The sequence below is a fragment of the Triticum aestivum genome, chromosome 6A, assembly GCF_018294505.1.
Source record: "Triticum aestivum cultivar Chinese Spring chromosome 6A, IWGSC CS RefSeq v2.1, whole genome shotgun sequence".
Taxonomy (NCBI): domain Eukaryota; kingdom Viridiplantae; phylum Streptophyta; class Magnoliopsida; order Poales; family Poaceae; genus Triticum; species Triticum aestivum.
Genome location: NC_057809.1, coordinates 55200110 through 55217902, shown reverse-complemented (window position 1 = coordinate 55217902; position 17793 = coordinate 55200110). Strand labels below are relative to the sequence as shown.

Below are 17793 nucleotides of genomic sequence, written 5' to 3'. Positions count from 1 at the left end.
AACTGTCATCATAACCTTAAGCGTGCGGACCCTACGGGTTTGAGAACAATGTAGACATGACCGAGACACGTTTCCGGTCAATAACCAATAGCGGGACCTGGATGCCCATATTGGCTCCTAACTATTCTATGAAGATCTTTATGGGTCAGACCGCATAACAACATACGTTGTTCCCTTTGTCATCGGTATGTTACTTGCCCGAGATTCGATCGTCGGTATCCAATACCTAGTTCAATCTCATTACTGGCAAGTCTCTTTACTCGTTCCGTAATACATCATCTTGCAACTACCTCATTAGTTGCAATGCTTGCAAGGCTTATGTGATGTGCATTACCGAGAGGGCCCAGAGATACCTCTCCGACAATCGGAGTGACAAATCCTAATCTCGAAATACGCCAACCCAACATCTACCTTTGGAGACACCTGTAGTACTCCTTTATAATCAGCCAGTAACGTTGTGACGTTTGGTAGTACCCAAAGTGTTCCTCCGGTAAACGGGAGTTGCATAATCTCATAGTTACAGGAACATGTATAAGTCATGAAGAAAGCAATAGCAACATACTAAACGATCGGGTGCTAAGCTAATGGAATGGGTCATGTCAATCAGATCATTCAACTAATGATGTGACCTCGTTAATCAAATAACAACACTTTGTTCATGGTTAGGAAACATAATCATCTTTGTTTAACGAGCTAGTCAAGTAGAGGCATACTAGTGACACTAAGTTTGTCTATGTATTCACACATGTATTATGTTTCCGGTTAATACAATTCTAGCATGAAAAATAATAAACATTTATCATGATTATAAGGAAATAAATAATAACTTTATTATTGCCTCTAGGGCATATTTCCTTCAAGGCCCACTAAGGCCCATATAGCTCCCCGGGGGGTTCCGGTAACCTCCCAGTACTCCGGTAAAATCCCGATTTCACCCGGAACACTTCCGATATCCAAACATAGGCTTCCAATATATCAATCTTTATGTCTCGACCATTTCGAGACTCCTCGTCATGTCCGTGATCACATCCGGGACTCCGAACAACCTTCGGTACATCAAAATGCATAAACTCATAATATAACTGTCATCGTAACCTTAAGCGTGCGGACCCTACGGGTTCGAGAACAATGTAGACATGACCGAGACACGTTTCCGGTCAATAACCAATAGCGGGACCTGGATGCCCATATTGGCTCCTACATATTCTATGAAGATCTTTATGGGTCAGACCGCATAACAACATACGTTGTTCCCTTTGTCATCGGTATGTTACTTGCCCGAGATTCGATCGTCGGTATCCAATACCTAGTTCAATCTCGTTACTGGCAAGTCTCTTTACTCGTTCCGTAATACATCATCTTGCAACTACCTCATTAGTTGCAATGCTTGCAAGGCTTATGTGATGTGCATTACCGAGAGGGCCCAGAGATACCTCTCCGACAATCGAAGTGACAAATCCTAATCTCGAAATACGCCAACCCAACATCTACCTTTAGAGACACCTGTAGTACTCCTTTATAATCAGCCAGTAACGTTGTGACATTTGGTAGTACCCAAAGTGTTCCTCCGGTAAACGGGAGTTGCATAATCTCATAGTTACAGGAACATGTATAAGTCATGAAGAAAGCAATAGCAACATACTAAACGATCGGGTGCTAAGCTAATGGAATGGGTCATGTCAATTAGATCATTCAACTAATGATGTGACCTCATTAATCAAATAACAACACTTTGTTCATGGTTAGGAAACATAACCATCTTTGATTAACGAGCTAGTCAAGTAGAGGCATACTAGTGACACTAAGTTTGTCTATGTATTCACACATGTATTATGTTTCCGGTTAATACAATTCTAGCATGAATAATAAACATTTATCATGATTATAAGGAAATAAATAATAACTTTATTATTGCCTCTAGGGCATATTTCCTTCAAGCCCCGCTTCGCTCCCCGCGCGTGCGCGCTCACCGCGTTCGCTGCGCGCCTCAGACGAGTCGCCCGCGCCCCTGTTTCGCATTGCCCGCATCGCCGCTGCCCCGTTCGCTGCTCGCTGCGGCTTGCTGCCGCTGCCACCGGGGCCCTTCCCCGCAGCCATCGCAACTGCCGATCTCACTTCGGAATTACCGAGTGAAACTAATCGGAGTTACCAATATGAGGTAACTACTTAGGTCATCACATATCAGAGCCACCGAGTGGATTCATCCGATCTCACCAATTTTTTTAATATTTTGCACTAGTTGGCGCCTCCGAGATTTTCTTTCGGTGCCACCGAGTTGTGCATAAAGGTGAGTAACGACTAGATCTTCGGTGATGGCTATATATACCCACCCACAACCACCTACTCTCAGAGAGAGCAACCGGGATGAAACTACACTTCCCATATCCATTTTCTGAGCGAGAACCACCTACACTTGTGTCGAGATCAAAACAATCCACTCCAACCATTTGATCCTTGATTTCTTAGAGCATCTCCACTAGGCCCCCAACAGCCCCCCAGGACCACTTTTTTTGCGCCGGTTGTAAAAATCGCCCCAGCCATGCACCCAAGACCTCCTTTTTTGCCGGATTTGAGGAAAGTTTCGGCCAGCGCTCCCATGAGAAACCCAACGCGCTGGGGGCGAGCTGGGGCACCGGCGCTACCTTTCACATGCAAACCCCTCTCTCTCTCCTCTCTTTCCACCTACCCCACCCCGTCACCCACCTTCCACCGCTGCATCCTTCTCCTCCTCTGCCCTGGCCTCCCCCGCACGCCATGGCGGCCAACAACCACCTCCGCCGCCTCGCCTTCGCGTCCGCTCCTGCTCTCTCCCACCTCTCCAAGCCCCCTTCATCTCCAAGCCTCCGCCCCGTGTTCTCTAGCTCCGCCTCCTCTGTGTCGGTCTCCCGTCGAGGTGGCGGCGGCGCAGGGCCTCCCGTCGTCCATGGACGGGCTCCACCTCCTTTGCCCTGGCCTCCCGTCGAGGTGGCGGCGGCGAGGGCCTCCCGCCGTCCATGGACGGGCTCCACCTCATCGAGGACGCTGTGCAGACCATGCCGTCTTGTGTGCAGCAGGGCGAGGTGGACTTCGAGGAGACTAGGGCACGTCTACTGTAGCGGCGGGGGTGCCGGCAAGCCACCCGCGAAGTTCGAGCCTCGCCCATTCCTGCTGTCCGTGGTCGATGTGGACGCGTCGGAGCTGGACCTTGGCTAGAGCATGGTGGACTTGAGCGCCCTCGTGAATGAGTCCACGGAGAAGAGCCAGCGGGGAGAGCGCGTCCGGCAGTGGCAGATGGCATTCCTGCTCACCGGCAAGGCCAAGGGCGGGGAGCTCGTCGTCACGCTCGCTTTCCAGATCATGGAGGACGGCGGCGTCGGGCTCTACAGCCAGCCGGCCACCAAGACTGCTGTCCTGGTGCGGTGTCCGGTGACAAGAATCTGAAGGAGCCCCTCCTTGTCCCTCGCCTTGGCCACCAGCTTAAGCTCCCACAGCGCAGCGGAGAGCCTGGACCTCTTGCTCCTCTTCTTCTTCATGGCGTCGCTCCTGCACAAGGACGGTGGCCTCGACCTCCTCCTCTGCCATGGGGCCACCTCGACATCATCACCGGCCTGGCCGCTTCCTCGCTGCGCGCCACGCGTCCTCCTCGTCGAGGTGCAGAGATGCTTGGGGGCGGAGATGGCTGGAAAAATCTCCCCCAAGCCCAAAATTTGCGCCGATGCAACCCCAGCCGGACGAAAAAATGTCCCTGGGGGAGCACAACGGCTGGAGATGCTCTTACCCCCTCAAGTTACTTTCCACTCCAATCCTTCTGCCACCACCATGCCAAATCTGTGAGAGAGTTATTGAGTGTTGAGGAGACTATCTTTTGAAGCACAAAAGTAAGGAGTTCATCATCAACAACAATATATGTTACCCTTTAGAGAGTGATGTCTCCTAGATTGGCTAGGTGTGAACCTCCAAATCATGTGGAGTTAAATTAGAGAGTTTGTAAGGGCAAGAAGATCGCCTACTTCGTGAAAATCTATCTCGAGTGAGGCTAGTCCTTCGTGGGCGTACGCCATGATGAAATAGACAAGATTGCTTCTTCGTGGATCCTTCGTGGGTGGAGCCCTCCATGGACTCACGCAGGCATTACCCTCAGTTGTTTGAAGTCTCCATCAACATAGATGTACGATAACACCACCTATCAAAACCACACCAAAAATTACCATGGCTTCATTTGACCTTTCTATCTCTACCATCTTAACATTCTTGTACTTGCATGTTGTTCCTCGTCTGCTCCCTAGACTCTAGATATGCATGTGTAGATTGTATTGGTTGTTATTGGTTGTTACTTTCCACTCCAATCCTTCTGCCACCACCATGCCAAATCTGTGAGAGAGTTATTGAGTGTTGAGGAGACTATCTTTTGAAGCACAAAAGTAAGGAGTTCATCATCAACAACAATATATGTTACCCTTTAGAGAGTGATGTCTCCTAGATTGGCTAGGTGTGAACCTCCAAATCATGTGGAGTTAAATTAGAGAGTTTGTAAGGGCAAGAAGATCGCCTACTTCGTGAAAATCTATCTCGAGTGAGGCTAGTCCTTCGTGGGCGTACGCCATGATGAAATAGACAAGATTGCTTCTTCGTGGATCCTTCATGGGTGGAGCCCTCCATGGACTCACGCAGGCATTACCCTCAGTTGTTTGAAGACTCCTATAGTACTCCTTTATAATCAGCCAGTAACATTGTGATGTTTGGTAGTACCCAAAGTGTTCCTCCGGTAAACGGGAGTTGCATAATCTCATAGTTACAGGAACATGTATAAGTCATGAAGAAAGCAATAGCAACATAGTAAACGATCGGGTGCTAAGCTAATGGAATGGGTCATGTCAATCAGATCATTCAACTAATGATGTGACCTCGTTAATCAAATAACAACACTTTGTTCATGGTTAGGAAACATAACCATCTTTGATTAACGAGCTAGTCAAGTAGAGGCATACTAGTGACACTAAGTTTGTCTATGTATTCACACATGTATTATGTTTCCGGTTAATACAATTCTAGCATGAAAAATAATAAACATTTATCATGATTATAAGGAAATAAATAATAACTTTATTATTGCCTCTAGGGCATATTTCCTTCAAGGCCCACTAAGGCCCATATAGCTCCCCGGGGGGTTCCGGTAACCTCCCGGTACTCAGGTAAAATCCCGATTTCACCCGGAACACTTCCGATATCCAAACATAGGCTTCCAATATATCAATATTTATGTCTCGACCATTTCGAGACTCCTCGTCATGTCCGTGATCACATCCGGGACTCCGAACAACCTTCGGTACATCAAAATGCATAAACTCATAATATAACTGTCATCGTAACCTTAAGCGTGCGGACCCTACGGGTTCGAGAACAACGTAGACATGACCGAGACACGTTTCCGGTCAATAACCAATAGCGGGACCTGGATGCCCATATTAGCTCCTACATATTCTACGAAGATCTTTATGGGTCAGACCGCATAACAACATACATTGTTCCCTTTGTCACCGGTATGTTACTTGCCCGAGATTCGATCGTCGGTATCTAATACCTAGTTCAATCTCGTTACTGGCAAGTCTCTTTACTCGTTCCGTAATACATCATCTTGCAACTACCTCATTAGTTGCAATGCTTGCAAGGCTTATGTGATGTGCATTACCGAGAGGGCCCAGAGATACCTCTCTGACAATCGGAGTGACAAATCCTAATCTCGAAATACGCCAACCCAACATCTACCTTGGGAGACACCTGTAGTACTCCTTTATAATCAGCCAGTAATGTTGTGACGTTTGGTAGTACCCAAAGTGTTCCTCCGGTAAACGGGAGTTGCATAATCTCATAGTTACAGGAACATGTATAAGTCATGAAGAAAGCAATAGCAACATACTAAACGATCGGGTGCTAAGCTAATGGAATGGGTCATGTCAATCAGATCATTCAACTAATGATGTGACCTCGTTAATCAAATAACAACACTTTGTTCATGGTTAGGAAACATAACCATCTTTGATTAACGAGCTAGTCAAGTAGAGGCATACTAGTGACACTAAGTTTGTCTATGTATTCACACATGTATTATGTTTCCGGTTAATACAATTCTAGCATGAAAAATAATAAACATTTATCATGATTATAAGGAAATAAATAATAACTTTATTATTGCCTCTAGGGCATATTTCCTTCAAGGCCCACTAAGGCCCATATAGCTCCCCGGGGGGTTCCGGTAACCTCCCGGTACTCCGGTAAAATCCCGATTTCACCCGGAACACTTCCGATATCCAAACATAGGCTTCCAATATATCAATCTTTATGTCTCGACCATTTCGAGACTCCTCGTCAGGTCCGTGATCACATCCGGGACTCCGAACAACCTTCGGTACATCAAAATGCATAAACTCATAATATAACTGTCATCGTAACCTTAAGCGTGCGGACCCTACGGGTTCGAGAACAATGTAGACATGACCGAGACACGTTTCCGGTCAATAACCAATAGCGGGACCTGGATGCCCATATTGGCTCCTACATATTGTACGAAGATCTTTATGGGTCAGACCGCATAACAACATACGTTGTTCCCTTTGTCATCGGTATGTTACTTGCCCGAGATTCGATCGTCGGTATCCAATACCTAGTTCAATCTCGTTATTGGCAAGTCTCTTTACTCGTTCCGTAATACATCATCTTGCAACTACCTCATTAGTTGCAATGCTTGCAAGGCTTATGTGATGTGCATTACCGAGAGGGCGCAGAGATACCTCTCCGACAATCGGAGTGACAAATCCTAATCTCGAAATACGCCAACCCAGCATCTACCTTTGGAGACACCTGTAGTACTCCTTTATAATCACCAAGTAACGTTGTGACGTTTGATAGTACCCAAAGTGTTCCTCCGGTAAACGGGAGTTGCATAATCTCATAGTTACAGGAACATGTATAAGTCATGAAGAAAGCAATAGCAACATACTAAACGATCGGGTGCTAAGCTAATGGAATGGGTCATGTCAATCAGATCATTCAACTAATGATGTGACCTCGTTAATCAAATAACAACACTTTGTTCATGGTTAGGAAACATAACCATCTTTGATTAACGAGCTAGTCAAGTAGAGGCATACTAGTGACACTAAGTTTGTCTATGTATTCACACATGTATTATGTTTCCGGTTAATACAATTCTAGCATGAATAATAAACATTTATCATGATTATAAGGAAATAAATAATAACTTTATTATTGCCTCTAGGGCATATTTCCTTCAAGCCCCGCTTCGCTCCCCGCGCGTTCGCTGCGCGCCTCAGACGAGTCGCCCGCGCCCCTGTTTCGCATTGCCCGCACCGCCGCTGCCCCGTTCGCTGCTCGCTGCGGCTTGCTACCGCTGCCACCGGGGCCCTTCCCCGCAGCCATCGCAACTGCCGATCTCACTTCGGAATTACCGAGTGAAACTAATCGGAGTTACCAATATGAGGTAACTACTTAGGTCATCACATATCAGAGCCACCGAGTGGATTCATCCGATCTCACCAATTTTTTTAATATTTTGCACTAGTTGGCGCCTCCGAGATTTTCTTTCGGTGCCACCGAGTTGTGCATAAAGGTGAGTAATGACTAGATCTTCGGTGATGGCTATATATACCCACCCACAACCACCTACTCTCAGAGAGAGCAACCGGGATGAAACTACACTTCCCATATCCATTTTCTGAGCGAGAACCACCTACACTTGTGTCGAGATCAAAACAATCCACTCCAACCATTTGATCCTTGATTTCTTAGAGCATCTCCACTAGGCCCCCAGCAGCCCCCCAGGACCACTTTTTTTGCGCCGGTTGTAAAAATCACCCCAGCCATGCACCCAAGACCTCCTTTTTCGCCGGATTTGAGGAAAGTTTTGGCCAGCGCTCCCATGAGAAACCCAACGCGCTGGGGGCGAGCTGGGGCACCGGCGCTACCTTTCACATGCAAACCCCTCTCTCTCCTCTCTTTCCACCTACCCCACCCCGTCACCCACCTTCCACCGCTGCATCCTACTCCTCCTCTGCCCCGGCCTCCCCCGCACGCCATGGCGGCCAACAACCACCTCCGCCGCCTCGCCTTCGCGTCCGCTCCCGCTCTCTCCCGCCTCTCCAAGCCCCCTGCATCTCCAAGCCTCCGCCCCGTGTTCTCTAGCTCCGCCTCCTCTGTGTCGGTCTCCCGTCCAGGTGGCGGCGGCGCAGGGCCTCCCGTCGTCCATGGACGGGCTCCGCCTCCTTTCCCCTGGCCTCCCGTCGAGGTGGCGGCGGCGAGGGCCTCACGCCGTCCATGGACGGGCTCCGCCTCGTCGAGGGCGTTGTGCAGACCATGCCGTCCCGTGTGCAGCAGGGCGAGGTGGACTTCGAGGAGACTAGGGCACGTCTACTGTAGCGGCGGGGGTGCCGGCAAGCCACCCGCGAAGTTCGAGCCTCGCCCATTCCTGCTGTCCGTGGTCGATGTGGACGCGTCGGAGCTGGACCTTGGCTAGAGCATGGTGGACTTGAGCGCCCTCGTGAATGAGTCCACGGAGAAGAGCCGGCGGGGGGAGCGCGTTCGGCAGTGGCAGATGGCATTCCTGCTCACCGGCAAGGCCAAGGGCAGGGAGCTCGTCGTCACGCTCGCTTTCCAGATCATGGAGGACGGCGGCGTCGGGCTCTACAGCCAGCCGGCCACCAAGACTGCTGTCCTGGTGCGGTGTCCGGTGACAAGAATCTGAAGGAGCCCCTCCTTGTCCCTCGCCTTGGCCGCCAGCTTGAGCTCCCACAGCGCAGCGGAGAGCCTAGACCTCTTGCTCCTCTTCTTCTTCATGGCGTCGCTCCTACACAAGGACGGTGGCCTGGACCTCCTCCTCTGCCATGGCGCCTCCTCGACATCGTCACCGGCCTGGCCGCTTCCTCGCTGCGCGCCACGCGTCCTCCTCGTCGAGGTGCAGAGATGCTTGGGGGTGGAGACGGCTGAAAAAATCTCCCCCAAGCCCAAAATTTGCGCCGGTGCAGCCCCAGCCGGACGAAAAAACGTCCCTGGGGGAGCACAACGGCTGGAGATGCTCTTACCCCCTCAAGTTACTTTCCACTCCAATCCTTCTGCCACCACCATGCCAAATCTGTGAGAGAGTTATTGAGTGTTGAGGAGACTATCTTTTGAAGCACAAAAGTAAGGAGTTCATCATCAACAACAATATATGTTACCCTTTAGAGAGTGATGTCTTCTAGATTGGCTAGGTGTGAACCTCCAAATCATGTGGAGTTAAATTAGAGAGTTTGTAAGGGCAAGAAGATCGCCTACTTCGTGAAAATCTATCTCGAGTGAGGCTAGTCCTTCGTGGGCGTACGCCATGATGAAATAGACAAGATTGCTTCTTCGTGGATCCTTCGTGGGTGGAGCCCTCCATGGACTCACGCAGGCATTACCCTCAGTTGTTTGAAGTCTCCATCAACATAGATGTACGATAACACCACCTATCAAAACCACACCAAAAATTACCATGGCTTCATTTGACCTTTCTATCTCTACCATCTTTACATTCTTGTACTTGCATGTTGTTCCTCGTCTGCTCCCTAGACTCTAGATATGCATGTGTAGATTGTATTGGTTGTCATTTAACTTGTGCTAAAATCTACCTAAGTTCCAAGAAAATAAAAATTTGCACCATTACCTTGCTAAGTGTCTATTCACCCCCTCAGTTGTAGGAAGGTACTTTCGCCTAGAGGGGTGTGTATTTATTTTGGTTTAAAAAGATTGTTATTTTAGATAGTGGGGTGTGCCCTCGAATTTTGCTTGGGAGCCTGAAACACAAATGTTTCAATTGCGGTCACGCGCCTTGAAACGTCGCAGTCCACGCCCCTAGTGCAGAAAGTAAACGCTGTCGTCACAGGAGAGATAGAGAGAGAGACCATCGCCGTCGTCGCCGCTCCCCATTCACCGGAGCAGTCTGGAAGCTCATCGCAGAGGACGAGTGCATGAGCATCGCCGCCCCCACCCTACCAGAATGGTGGCACCGGCTTGCCTGGGTTACAAGAAGGGGGAATGAACCAGCCAGGTAGAAGAGCAGGGTCGAAGACAGCGTTGGGCTGACACTAAAACATGCAGTCAAGGAGGCGTTCGGTTGCCATCTACAGCATTTACTCCCTCCGTTCGGAATTACTTGTCGTAGAAATGGATGTATCTAGATGTATGTTAGTTCTAGATACATCCATATCCGAGACAAGTAATTCGGAACAAAGGGAGTACATCACAAGCCGGCATGGAAACTATCACGTCCCCAAAAACGATCGGTCGTCACGGCAAAGCCGTTCCATTCAATTCCTGCTTAATCGGGCATGGTCCGGGTGGTGATCGTTAGGTTAGGCGCGGCGATGAGGAGGATAGGCGCGCGGTCAGTCGCTCGGCTCCGCGTGCTACAGCCTGTACCCGTGGTAAGCAGCAGAGTGGCAGTGGCGGACGCTCCCGGACAACGACCGGTAGTCGCGGTACAGAGGCGGGGCGTACTCCGGACTCGCCGGAGCAGCGCCGCGCGGGGCGAACGGCGGCCTGACCGGGCCAGCCTCTGGGTTGCCGTAGCTGCTGCTCCTGGGTGGTAGAACTTTTCCGTCGCCCAGTAGGACCTCCTGCGTGCAAAAATGGCGACAGGTCAAAAAACAGACATTCAACCGTGCGGTTCATGATTGCATTGCACCGATAAATCAACCGCGCAAGATGGTATAATGAATCCTGTGTTTTGCAACGGCCATTTCATTTGATTTGATCAATTAAGAGGCGTCGATGGCTGGTCTCCATGTAGACGCCCAGCGGAATCGACGCTGTGACAACCGGAGGAGTAGCAAGGGTTGTGTTGTGTAGTGTGCTTTACATTTTACATAGGTGATAAATCATGTCCTGGGTAGCTACCTCCAGCAAGCTGGAACCTAGACTAGTTACGAAATGGCCCGAATCACCAATAGTTAAATAAAGGAAAATTACTACTCATAAAGAAGGAGCAACTCACACAAGTGGCTTCTCAAGTTTTATCCCGCTCTGGAGTCTTGGGAGTGAAAGCGACCATGCGCCATTTCCTTCTAATATCCTGTTGGTCTGATATCTACGACAAATTTATCTTCTAAAGGTTGGCTGGCATCTCCAACCTTGTGTAAACTACACTGAACTTGTTGCAAGAAAAACAATCTGGTATACTCTAGCACATTTAGTTCTTGGGTCAGACCTAGTGTAACTGGTAGGTGGCAACTATCTGTGTATGCGTAGTAGGCTGGGCGCAAAAAAATAAAATAAAATTCAGATGGCATCCTAATCTAATTCAGAAAATGGATAGTAAAGTAGGACCCCTCAGGACATTGATAATTAACCTGTATGAGTTGATGCGCGGTCTGAACTTGTGAAGAAGTGCCTTCGATCGAAACTAGAACCTCATCCAGATAATTTCCAGTTTCCTCGAGGACAACCACTGCTCCACTGACAGAACGTATATGAGCAATGGTCTGTCCCCTGACACCAATTATCTCTTCAGCTTGCAGCAAAGGGATCTGCATCGTTTGCATAATCTGAAAGCCAAAACATTCTGTAAGAAACTAAGAACAACAACCGCGGCAAGTCTGATGTAAGATGACTACACCAAGTCAGGTCTCGAGGGTCAAAACTCAAAAGGGAAAATGAACAGAAGAAATCTGCCTATACCAGGTGAAACCTGAGCACATTTTTACAAGCTAATAACTGGCATGATATACGTTTGCAGCTAAGGGACAATGGTTATAGCATTAGACCTTTGATATTAAGGAGACAGTTGGGCGTCTGATATCTGGTGAATATGGGTCACAAACAGATGGGTCATGTCCGTATGACAAATATCTGCTGCCATTCAGGTTAAGAGGACTTCGACTGTCGGATAACAAAAGGTCCTGGTTCACTGGAAGAGCATAACCATTGGTGACCTGATTTTCTTTACAACTATCCTGCACCTCGGTTACTGCTTGGTTCTGCTGATAAGCAACAGAAATATAAATTCCATGAGAACGTTACAAGCTGCTCTCATCCTTATAATAAAACATGCAGCAACAACTGTAACAAGGATTACCTTTCTTTCAAATAGATGAAGGACGCTATGATCAACTAGGAACTTCCGGAGAAGTCCAAGTACTGATTTTAGGGCATTGAGGACCTTGAGGGAAGCACCACGTATCTCCACAATTCTTTCAACCACCATCTGATTACTCAAAAAGTCGTCTAGAAAAGTAGATCCAGTATCATGTGTTACATCCAGTGATCTAGATTGAATTCACAACAACCAAAACGAGATCGAAATTGAAAAGCCGGCAAAACGGTATAAGCTTCAATAAGGTGATAAGTATGTTGTAGGGCTTCTAAAAATGTAACCTGCCAGGCAGACTCTTTACAGTGTGCAAAAGAATCTCCATGGTATTAGTAGCAACAAATACCAGATCAAAATCAAGTTGCTTCTCTGCCGTAATGAATATTTCAGTGCTTTATGTATCAGGGAAGGGAAAATCCAAGCTAGTTCGATTATACCACTGATATATAGGGATGCAATGCAATCTGGAAGCTTATGTGACTTCTGGTCTCAGTATTTTATAAAAGTGGGGGAGTTTAAATTTTCAAGTGATAGGGTCACAACAAACCATCTGGTTAACTGATTGGTGCAAATCCCTTAAGCAACCACCATTTTCTACAAGGATCACAATAATTTGATTGAAAAATTGGTGCCAACCAACAAAACCAAAAGTATTCTCATGCTAAAAAGTTAGATAACACAAGAACAAGAATCCTATCAATTGCACTCCTCCTTCAGTGATGAAACAGAGTACGTTCTACTATTCTAGTGAACAGGGCCGGTGCTACTAATTTCTGGGAGAAGGCAGGTGCTACTTTTCAGCGAAGGTTGGTGCTGCAATACAAAGTTGGGAAAACAGTCCAATAGTTTTTCTGGATTTTTCTCAGCAAAAAGAACTTGACATCAAGTACCGGTGGAGTACTCTTGTACAAGAAATGATGGATCATAGAAGTTAGGGACACCATGTTTGCTTTAGAATGCCCAGGTATACTCCCTTGTTTCCACATTCAAGTTATACATCCAAGCCCGAAACCAATGTTAATAATTTATAGGTAACAAAAATGACTGAGCGATTCTACAAATCAAACTGGAAATGCATCACATAATACTTGAGTTGAAAATGTATATACCTTTTCAAGTTACACATCCAAGAGCGAAACCAATATCATTAATTCATAGGTAATAAAAATGACCAGTAATTCTATGGATCAAAGTGGAAATGCATCGCATAATAGTTAACATGAAAATGTATAACCGTGTACCTTGATCTATAATCCTCATGGTAGCACCAGTAGTTTCTTGCATTAACTTGATCATGGTTCCTTGCTTGCCAATTAAGTGCACCGCTTGTGCTTTAGGAACCAGTAATCTAGCACAACAAATTTCTGGTGCAGAAGCAGATAATGTGACATCAGGATTGATCCCTTCTATATCATTTACATGTTTGAAGATCCTAACTGCAGCATCCATAGCAGGTGCCAGTTCTGCTTGTGTTTCTTCTGTTGCGGATATCAAGACCTAAAGAGGAGGTATAAAATTTAACACAATGAATAAGAAAGTACAAACAAATGATCTAAGTTTAACCTTTTTTGTTCTTTTTTTATGTAATGTACTCACAATAAGTACCACCTCAACATGCCACGCTAGAATCCTCCTGTTTTAAAAAGCTTATGCTTACGAGACAGAGTAATTTTCACCTGGTCAAGCCATTTCAACTTCCCTAACACATGGCCAGAGTAATGCCTTTGTTCCTATGATTGCAAAAACTGCTAAACTAAAACAACAACCCAACAGATAACATGGCCAAGACTTACCAAAGTAGAGATATCTTGTAGAATAATTAAATTAAACAATAAGTCACTTACCTACTAAATGCTAACAAAAAAAGCTCATTGAACAATTGGAACTATAAAGCTAACATTGATGTCATTGTTTCGTCCATTTCATAACCAAATTAGGTTCCAGGACAAGGTTTTTAAAAAGGGTTCCAGAACTATTATATATGATGGACCAACCTGGTTTCTATCGTCTTACAGTTGTCTACTCATTTTCTCTAATGATGATTAGACCACATCCGTGTGAGTTCGAACTTGAAAGAGCATGGGGATTATATAATTATTTGACCTTGTGACAACACATCAGTGTCCTTATGCAAGAAACAGCACAATTACATCTAGGATAGCGTTGCAAGATGACAGTAACAATGTGCCGATGGCCACAGTGCACAATTCTCAAGAGAACATGGAAATGAGTAACCCAAACCAGGGCAATGCTGGCACACAATTTCTGATCTACATGTCGAGAGCTGCTTGTGGAAGACCCACACTAACGCTACAGTGCAATTTACAATGAGCATGCACAAATCCCAAAGTTATTTCTAGCTTAGCTAGCTTATATTGCTAATCCATGGTTGTGACCACATGAGACCATAGAAATTCATGCACCACGCGCCCAACCGCATACTAAGCATGGCACAAGCGACTCAATTTCCAATTCCCGATGTCCTAACCACCACCATTGAGACATAAATCCTAACATGAATCAACCAGAATTCCGGGGGAGGAGCCTTAAAATCTGGCTGGTGACGCCGACCGTGGTCTCGAGGACGCGGACATGGGTCTCCTCGCAGAGGCGCTTGATGATCTCAAGTCCCAAGAGAACTTGGAAATGAGCAACCCAAACCAGGGCAATGCTGGCACACAATTGCTGATGTACATGTCGAGTGTTGCTTGCGGCAGACCCATATTTGTGCCATGGTCCAATTTAGAGCATCTCCAACAGCTCACAAAAAAACTCCCACAATAAGCACTTATTGGGGCTCCCCGATAACACTTTTCCGGTTATTGGGGATGGTAGCTCCAATAGAGAGGGTCGACTCCCCCTCCATTTAGGGGAAGATGGGCTGTTTCTTGTGATCTCCAAAAAATACTGGGGAAAGAGGAGCTATTGGAGCTGGTATTTTGGCCCAAATCCCCCAATACCAGAAAAATATTGGGGAAAGGGGAGCAGTTGGAAATGCTCTTACAGTGAGCATGCACAAATCCCAAAGCAATTTCTAATTTAGCTCCTTATATATTGCTAATGCATCAACCTGATTGTGACCGCATGAGACCGTAGACAGTCATGCTCAATTTCCCGTGCCCTAACCACCACCATCAAACCAGCATCAACCAAAATTACAGGGAAGGAGCCTTACAATCCGGCTGGAGACGCCGTCCGTGGCGTCGAGGACGCGGACGCGGGCGCGGGTCTCATCGCAGAGACGCTTGACGATCTCGCCCCGGCGGCCGATGAGGCCGCCCACCTTGTCCCCGGCCACGACCAGCCGGAACACGCTCGCGCCGGGAAACCCGGGCCAAGGCGCCGCCTTTTTCCCCTCCTCCGCCACCTCGGACGCCGAATTCGTCGGCGCAGGCGGCGGCGGCGGCGGCGGCTGCTCCGGCTGCGTGTCGGGGGAAGGGCTCCGCGGCTTGGGCGCCGGGTGCTCGTCCGGCTCCGAGTCGGAGGAAACCCACGGCTCCACCTCCTCGGGGTCCTCCTCCTCCTCCTCCTCGGCTACGTAGGCCATAGCGTCGCGGGCGAACTCCGCGAGCGGCGGTGCCGCGGCCGCCATGGACGAGGGTTTTGGGGAAGGACAGTGGTCAGTGGGACACGACTGTGGAGTGTGGACTGAACGAGTGGTTTCTAGCAAAATGCGCAGTGCAAATTTCACTTTATTAAATAAGCAAACATATTCATCGCTAAATGCACACAGCCTAACGTACTTATAATAACATGGATCAATTACAACCTCATGATCATATCACTTTATCTAATCTAACCGTTAAGATTATATCAATCCTCAGTCAAATCTGCATTTAGCAATTTAGTCGGGCGGACGACAACTCTGCCAGCGAGCAAAGAGAGGTTCAATCTTGGTTCAGGAAATCCACCGGGGCGCCCATGCCCGATCTGGAATTCCGCCCGATCCTACCTACGCCACTGGCTCCCATCCCGCCGCCGCCTTCATTGTGAGAACCGTGGCCAAAAGAGGAGGACAAGCATGGCAACGACAAATTTTGCTACACTTACGCGCAGATTCTACGTGATGTTTGATTACGGACTGACGTGAGATTGAAGGATTGGGAAATCACGCTGGTTTGCCCCACCCGGAAAATCAGGGGGGACGAGAGGTTTGTTAGGAAAAAGGTTGTCCGTAGCCTGCAGCCCGTAACTGGTCCGTAGGTCTAGAATTTTCGGGCAACGACGCCCCCGCCGTCGTCTCTCCCCGTCCATAATAGGTGTGCCGACACCTCTCTCCATCTCCGTCTGCGCAGGCATGACGCGGCTGGCACGGTGTTGAGCGGCGCCTATGCAGCAGCCCTCAAACGGCGGCGGCTCGGCACGGGCGGCGGCGCTGGCGCTCGTGCGGCACATGGCGCGGCTCTAACAAGGTAGCTGGGCGCGTCGACGCGCGCATCATGGCCGGGCCAGCAGGGCAACGACGTACGCGGAGGTCGAGATTCACCGGGTGTGGTGCGGCAGCAACAGAGGCTCGCCGCTAGGGGCAACGACGTGTGTAGGTACCTACTCCTTATTATCAGTACCTTTACAAGATCAAGGGGATAGGATATTGTGCTAAACTTCATTGATGCAAATATAAATCTCCAAAACACGTCAACAAAAATTGCATCATCCAGCATCACGACATGTTTTCCTGTTCTACAGTTTCGTTCTAATGATTCTTATGTGCATTTGGTCATAGGATTGTTCTCTCCAGCTGTTCGTTTTCCTCATGGGACAATCGAAGTTTGCCGCCCCTTTCTGCTCCGTTCACATATATACAGGTCAAAGTCTTTGTTCTTTCTCTTAGGTTTGTGATCTGGGTGAGCGCATCTATCATTTTCGGCCGCAAATGTGTGCTACCTCATGCCTCTCTTGGGTCATATCATTTATTTGTGGTTTCTCATAAACTGCTGTGTGTTGTGCAGATGAAAAAAAAACCATTCAGGTTCTGCATCCACCCATCAGGTACCTTTCTTATTGACCCTTCAAGCGTGGAGTCTTTTCGAGGCAGCCTTCGTGTTTTCCCCGTCCACTGGAACTCCATGCAGAGTCTGAGTTCAGGGGAGTGTATTGGCCTTCAAAACAAGAATAAATGTTTGGTCGTTCATCTTTCTTATGTTCCTAGGTCAGTTTCATGGAATCCCATGCTATTTATTATGTAAATTGCGTCCAAGATATTTCCTCGTAGGGTCATGAAGCTTGTGGGCACTTTTTATCCGTGTCTAGGTTTTTGTTGTTTGGGGTGTGCCGGTTTTATTGCTCAGATGAAACAGATACGGTGTGCTCTTAGCCTCTTACAGAGTTGAGATGAATCTCCTTTGAGTTGCAGGCCAGAAGGTAGTGAAAATTAATATTCTTAAAAGTCTCCACTTTGGAGCAGAAAAATGTTGTTAGCGCAACATGCAGTATGATCCAGGTCAATAGGTGAACTTATAAGTCAAAACACACACAAGGGTTCATGTAAATATATTGCAGGTTCACATTATTATACTCCCTCCGTCCGGAAAAACTTGTCATCAAAATGGACAAAAAGGGATGTATTTAGAACTAAAATACATCTAGATACATCCCCTTTTATTCATTTTGATGACAAATATTTCCGGACGGAGGGAGTACTATACACACACAGCAGTCTTGTGTTTGAAGTGGCTATTACATATGTGCTGACC

General features: G+C 47.6%; 1 protein-coding gene, 1 long non-coding RNA gene and 1 pseudogene across 3 annotated transcripts; 2 read left to right on the top strand and 1 right to left on the bottom strand.

Annotated features, from left to right (window-relative positions):
* Positions 1-8071: 8071 nt before the first annotated feature.
* LOC123129432 (protein PLASTID MOVEMENT IMPAIRED 1-like) lies at positions 8072-8737 on the top strand (annotated as a pseudogene).
* A 1337-nt stretch (positions 8738-10074) lies between these two features.
* LOC123131973 (RNA-binding KH domain-containing protein PEPPER) lies at positions 10075-15763 on the bottom strand. 2 transcript variants are annotated; one of them, XM_044551711.1, is made up of 6 exons: positions 15276-15763; positions 13342-13597; positions 12086-12234; positions 11775-11990; positions 11361-11555; positions 10075-10628 (listed from the first exon to the last, which is right to left on the bottom strand). In XM_044551711.1, the coding sequence occupies exons 1-6, from the start codon at positions 15690-15692 to the stop codon at positions 10419-10421; spliced, it is 1443 nt and encodes a 480-aa protein (XP_044407646.1). In that variant the 5' UTR covers positions 15693-15763; the 3' UTR covers positions 10075-10418. The 2 variants fall into 2 exon arrangements, with proteins under 2 accessions (XP_044407646.1, XP_044407647.1); XM_044551712.1 differs by having other exon boundaries at positions 11775-11987; positions 15276-15761.
* A 336-nt stretch (positions 15764-16099) lies between these two features.
* Positions 16100-17574, top strand: LOC123130258 (uncharacterized). The gene is made up of 3 exons (XR_006463775.1): positions 16100-16641; positions 16824-16905; positions 17050-17574. It is a non-coding gene; the product is annotated as an uncharacterized lncRNA (long non-coding RNA).
* The last annotated feature ends 219 nt before the right edge of the window (positions 17575-17793 follow it).